General features: G+C 53.6%; 2 protein-coding genes across 2 annotated transcripts; both read right to left on the minus strand.

The window, feature by feature from the left end:
- Positions 1 to 314: 314 nt before the first annotated feature.
- Positions 315 to 1,596, minus strand: LOC128079469 (serine/arginine repetitive matrix protein 2-like). The gene has a single exon (XM_052680735.1). The coding sequence runs from the start codon at positions 1,588 to 1,590 to the stop codon at positions 754 to 756; it is 837 nt and encodes a 278-aa protein (XP_052536695.1). The 5' UTR covers positions 1,591 to 1,596; the 3' UTR covers positions 315 to 753.
- Positions 1,597 to 1,864: 268 nt separating this feature from the next.
- Positions 1,865 to 5,456, minus strand: LOC128079506 (PHD finger protein 7-like). The gene is made up of 7 exons (XM_052680795.1): positions 5,438 to 5,456; positions 3,280 to 3,371; positions 3,087 to 3,188; positions 2,705 to 2,829; positions 2,386 to 2,548; positions 2,188 to 2,294; positions 1,865 to 1,982 (listed from the first exon to the last, which is right to left on the minus strand). Exons 1-7 carry the CDS (start codon positions 5,454 to 5,456, stop codon positions 1,865 to 1,867), a joined length of 726 nt encoding a protein of 241 aa, XP_052536755.1.
- Positions 5,457 to 6,101: the final 645 nt, after the last annotated feature.

The raw sequence follows: 6,101 nt of genomic DNA on the forward strand, positions 1-6,101 counted from the left end.
ATCCTTTCTGCCCTTCTTAAACTTGGAGTCATGTTTCCTTTTTGCCAGTCACCGGGGATTTCACCCAACTGCCATGGTTTCTCAAATCTGATGGAGAGCGGCTCTTGCAAGGCTTCACCTCGGCTCGCTCCATCTCATGCCTGGACCAGGAAGTTATCCTCAACAGGCCCCAGGAATGCCCTGGATTGTCTGCCACCCGCCGTGCCGCTATCCCAGCGGCCATACATGCGGGTGGTTGAAATCCCCCATCAGGACAAGAGCCTGCAAGCGTGACACTTGCTGCAGCTGAAGCAAGAAGGCCTCATCAAGGAAGGTGTTGAGGAGGAGGAAACCCTGTGTTCCCAGCTCCTTAGTCTGCCCACATCAGGACAAGCGGAGAAAAAGAAGCTGACAAAGAAATGGGTGGGGGATGGTTGGGTTTATTGTGTTGGACACTTGGGGCTAGAGCCAGCACATGGTACTGGCCCACGGCTGTTTCCATGCGTCTGCCTTCAGGCGAATTGTGCCGGGGTGCGGATGTTGGCTCCGATCTTAGACTCAGGAGTGCCTCTGTGACTGGGATGCCCCGCCAGTTGGAACTGCTTCCATGTCACCTTTTTTGGGCTGATTGTGCGGGGGGTCAGCAGATGTTGGATCGATGTTGCACCCAGGAGTGACAACATGCCTGGATAGACCGCACTGTTGGAACACGGCATCTTCTTTTGGGCTTATGGGGGGCGGATGTTGGCTTCGATATTAGACCCGGGAGTCACTTCATGGCCGGGATAGCCTCTGTGGTTGTGGCTTTCTCCTGCCGCCTCTTCTGTGCCGGGTGTGGACATCTGTGGCTCGTTGTGCCACTGAGGAACAGCTTCGCATGCGGGCCTCCCCTGTCTGCCCGGGCCACTCCTCAGGGTGTGAATGCAGGGGAGCCCTCGAGGACCTCCGCCTTGCCGCTCTGGTGGTGCTGCGGGTTCTGTTCTGAGCAGCTGGAGATGGTGTTCGCCTGCTGCCTCGAGGTCTTCTGGTCCGGCTCTGGGATCCTGGGGCCTGACCTTGCAGCAGGGAGCGGCTTTGTGTGCGGTTTGTTCTCCGCTGCCTGGGACGCCTCCTGCGTGCGGCTGCTGTGGCTGCTCTGGAGGATCCCAATCTGCCCCATCTGGTGGAGATGCAGGAGCTGCTTTCAGTGGCTGGGGTGGGTGTATGGCTGCTCCCATGCTGTGCTTGGTGCTGCTCCACTGTATCCTGATGGTCAGGAACATGTGAGCAGGTTGTCCCCAGCTCACTGGTCTGGCAGCTGAGCTGCGGCAGCTGGGACCTGTGTGATGGCCCGGATGCTGCCTGGCTGTCGGGGCTGGAGCAGTTGTGCCCGTGTTCCTGGGGGCTGTGGGATGGCTCCAGGCTGCTCTGCTGGCTGGCAGTGCTGAGTGCCGCGAGCTCCGAGATGGCGGCGGAGGCTGTAAGGGGAGACAGAAGGTCAGCAGGAGGAACCTGTAGCTCCGGGTAGGGACAGGCTGCCATCCCTCCTGGAGCAGAGAGACTCTGGCAAAGCTGCCCGGAGCACTTGCTGCCAGGCCTTGCCTGGCCCCAGCCCCGTGCCTCGCGACTCATAGCCTCTTACAGGTACCCAGGCCAGCACATCTGTCACAGTCCCACATGTTCATCCTGATGCTTGAGTAGGAGCACTGCCGGTGGGTGCTCTCCGCTCCACAGGAGCTGCACAGGATCAGCTGCCAGGGCCTGGGGAAGCAAGGGGGTTGTGGGAAGCAAGGGTCCCTAGCCAGGGAGTCCCCGGCACATCTCTGCTGCTCAGTCCTTGCTCCCCCAGCCTGTGCTGAGGCTCCGTGACATCCCCCACGGATCCACAGAGAGCTGCTGTGGTAACTTACCCCTCTTCTTCTGCCAGCTCTCTGCCTCCGGGGTAAAAGCACACGATGGCATCACAGAGCCTGGGCCTCTGCAGAAGTGATGTGAATGCACGCTTGTCCTCCCGTGCTGGTGTTCTATAAAAGAAGGGAGGGAAAGTGATGAGGCCCCAGCATTGCCAGCATCAGATCCAAGGTTATCCCATCTCATCCACTCCATCTCCACTTTCAGCTTCTCCATGAAGCTGAGACACATCTCATGTGACAGCCAAGGGCCAGGACTGCCGAGACAGCCTGGCACTGCAGCCTTAATGTCAGCAGAACCAGGCAGAAGGACACCAACCTGTCTGGGATTTGGATCCCGAGGATGGACATCTCTATTTGGAAAAGAGCATTGTCTTGGCAGACAGGACAGCAGAAACACGCCTTGCCATCATTCAAGGCCTGTTGCTGCAGGAGAAGAACAAGCAGAGTGAGCGTGAGCAGTGCCTGGTGCTGCTTAGCACTAAGCGTGCCTGCAGGGTGAGGGGAGGACTCCTACCTGGATGCAGCCCCGGTGGAACCAGGCATGTTTGCAAACCGAGCACACCAGGGTGTGGTAGGATGCAGTGTTCCCCACCGTCGCCTGGCAGATGGCGCAGCGGGTGCCGGTTGCTGAAGCTGTCACTGCTGTCTGTCGAGGGCGGTGCTCAAAGCAGTAGGACCTGGGGGAAGATGGAAGGGATGGGCACGCTGAGAAGTGATGGGTGGAAGGCAGAGGACCATGAAGAAGCTCCAGGCCCTGGCTCTGGCTCTGGCAGCCTGCTGGGAGCTGTCGCTGCAGGATCCTCCCTGGCTTGGCTGCTGCTGACAGCCCTTACCTGTGCTGCCCAAAGAACTGGGTGACGCACTGCCCGTCCTTGGCACACGGCAGGTGGAAGCTTCGTTCACAGCCGCTTTCAGCACAGGTGATGGCAGCACCCCTCTCTCCACAAACACAGCATTGCTGGAAAGAGCAGAACAGCCCCATCAGCAGCAGGCTCAGGGCCTCTGCAGCCAGCCCCAGACTTCTGGGCAGGGCACAGGGTGTGGGAATTGCTTGGTCACACTCTACAAAGCTGCCTGGCAGACAGGGCGCATCTCCAATTGCAGGACTTTGTCCTGGAGGCGGTTGGAAAGGCTGCAATTGCTTTCTTTGCGTCCATGCTAAGCTGGTGTGAGCCCCTCGGGGCACAAATCTGCCTGCTCCGTTCAGGTCCTCACCTTCTGTTTTGCCTGCTTGACCTTGCGTGTGAGGGCAGCACAATCAATGTGCACAGTTCCCTGGTCTCTTGGTATTTCGTCAAAAGAGATGTTGGCAAAAATCTGTAGGAGAGAAAAGAGCGGGATCTCATGAGGACAGGAAGAAGGGGAGCGTCCCGGCAGGAAGCAGTCAGGATCACTTGAGGGAACTCACCAAGCAGAACTCATGGACCCAAAACCAAATCTGGTCAAATAAGCGCCCGTAGGTGTCCAGGTCGAAATCGACCCAGCCACACAGCATGCACACTGCAGAGGAGAGAGCAAATGTGAGCAGCGGTGAGCAGCTGGCGGGGCCAGGTGTCCCTGAGGGCCGTCCCCAGGGTCCTGCTCTGTGCCTGCCGTGCTGGCTGGAGGCGGTGGAGGGAAGGGGCCACAGCAGGTCCAAGGCAAGGCAGCCACAGCCCAAGATGGGTCCCCTTGCCAAGGAGCAGAGGGGCCCTGCCCCAGGCCTGTCTGGGAGCTCCTGCCTGCCCCTTCCTCCCCTCTCAGCTCTCAGCAGCAGGCACAGCCCCAGCACCCCTCTGCCCAGTGTCGGGAGCGGGGCTCAGGGATGCTGCACTCTCACCTGACTCTTGTGAGTCAGAGAAATTCCGCTTCCTAGCACACATGATTTGCGTCGACGGTGAGCACTGCGAGAGTCCCTCCTCTCTCCACACCTCACCAGGCCGCAGTGACTCCGCCTGAGCCCGGCAGCCTTTGCTCTGCTCCAAGCTTCACGCGTCACAATGGCCTCCCTGTGACACCCACTGTGACATCACAGTCACCGCCTCATGGGCGTGGGCCCTTGGCTTCCAAGCAGGAGGGTGGCAGCTCCACCAAAGGTTTCTGGGGGCAACCTTTCATAGAATCATAGAATTGTAGAATCACAAGGTTGGAAAGGACATACAGGCCCATCTAGTCCAACCGTCCTCCCGTCACCATTCGTACCACAAACCACTAAACCATATCTCGTAGCTCCTCATCCGGACGCCTCCTGAACACTGCCAGGGACGGCGACTCCACCACCTCCGTGGGCAGCCATTCCAGTGCCTGACCACTGTCGGGAGGAAAAAGTTTTTCTTCATGTCTGATCTTAGCCTCCTCCGGTACAACTTGTGGCCATTTCCTTGGGTCCTGTTTGTTGCCTGGGAGAAGAGGCCAAATTCCTCTTCACAGCCTCCCTTCAGGAGGTTGTACGGTGCAATGAGGTCTGCCCTGAGCCTCCTCTTCTCCAGACTAAACAATCCCAGCTCCCTCAGCTGCTCCTCCATCTAGTCCAACCGTGCTCTCATCACCATCACTACCACGAGCTCAGCTTGGTGTCATCTTCAGACTGGCTGACTTTGCACCTCAGCTTTTCCATCTCTGAGGAAGCCAGGTCTCTGTTCTCGTTTATTAGAGAGGTTACATTCTCCTTGCTCTGTTTCCTCCTGCCTATGTACCTGCATAACCCCTTCTTGCTATTTTTCTCGCCCCTTGCCAATTTCAACTCCATCTTTGTCTTGTGTTTTTTGATCTTATCTCTGAACATGCAGGCAATCTCCGTATATTCTTCCCAGGCTATTTTTTTTGTGATATTTAACTTACAACTTTAGTATTAACGCTTAATTATTTAGTCAAATTAGCTAATTATCTAAAATATATACAATTTTCTCCATTTGGAACAACTGGTAAAGAATAGTTACTCAGCTAAACTCTTGAACAACTACTTCTTGGAGCAAATAATAGAAATTTTCGTATCATATAGACCGTGTTCTCTAACATTCTTGTGTATTAACGACTGATGTTTTTTTATTTTGAGGGAGCTAGATTTATACTCCCTGTCTTCCTTTATTTTTAATACACACTGCTACAAAACTTGTGCATATGTAGGTCACTCTGAGTGTAATCCCTCGTATTTATTTCAATTGTAAGTGCAAGAGACAGAGAGCTCAAGAACAGTATTTTATAGAGCAAATTCTTGGCTACTGTGTTTTATAATGGCCACCACCATTAGCATATGCAACCTCTCTAGCAATGAACAAGAGCCTGTATGCCATGCTTATGAAAATCTGCATCAGCACACACTTTTGCCACTACTGAAAGGCACCATGTACCACTTAACTCTGCTCACAGCTGTGGAGACACTGTTTGGTGTCCAGAATAGTTCAACAAGCATTAATGAATGTCATTGAGTTCCATTTTTTTTCACATTGATTTCATTACGTTATTTTTTTCATGCACATTTCCGTGTCAGATGCTGTTTTGTTAGACTGCTCCTCTTCTGCCATCTATCACATGGTGACAGAATGTGGTGAAATAGTGGTGGGAAGGTTCAACCTTGACTGCCATACCAACATCTGCTTCAGACATCGTGGTCCAGCATAATAAAATGGGAAGCATTGCTTTCGGAGCAGCCATCATACATTGTACATGTAAGTAAAAGGCAGAGTCCCTGTTAAATCATCTCCATCTGGGACATCTGGACTCTTTGTGAGTCTGCCACCACTCTGTGGCCCAACTTGGGGAAAGTCATCATGGCGTTCTGTGCTCCTGCTGTGCCTGGAGTCAGTGCTTTCTATTTAGGCTGCCAGTTGCCCAGGGCTGGGTATGCACCTCTCTTAGAGGACATCAGCACAAATACAAAGACGATAAAATAGACCTTTGGTAAACTGGAAAGCAGTGCAAGAAGAGCTGCATCATTTCAACAGGGACAATGCTAAACCTAATTAGCTTTGCAGAGAAAGGTCAGTTGGAATTACGTTATGCTTATCTGCCTCTCACCAAACAGCACCGATACCTTCACCTTTCCCAAATGCACTCCTATTACAAAAACAATGGTGTATTCTGCACACTGTCAGATCTATGTTGATGTCTTGTAGATTTTAGGTCATCCACTTTAAGCTCACAGTTTCAAAAAACGTGGGTGGGATATTGGAACTAGATGATTGTAAAGGCCCTTCCAAACTAAACCATTCTATGATTCTATTAATATGATATATATGAGAGAAATTGGTC

Source organism: Tympanuchus pallidicinctus, unplaced genomic scaffold (assembly GCF_026119805.1).
Source record: "Tympanuchus pallidicinctus isolate F22 unplaced genomic scaffold, pur_lepc_1.0 scaffold19, whole genome shotgun sequence".
Taxonomy (NCBI): domain Eukaryota; kingdom Metazoa; phylum Chordata; class Aves; order Galliformes; family Phasianidae; genus Tympanuchus; species Tympanuchus pallidicinctus.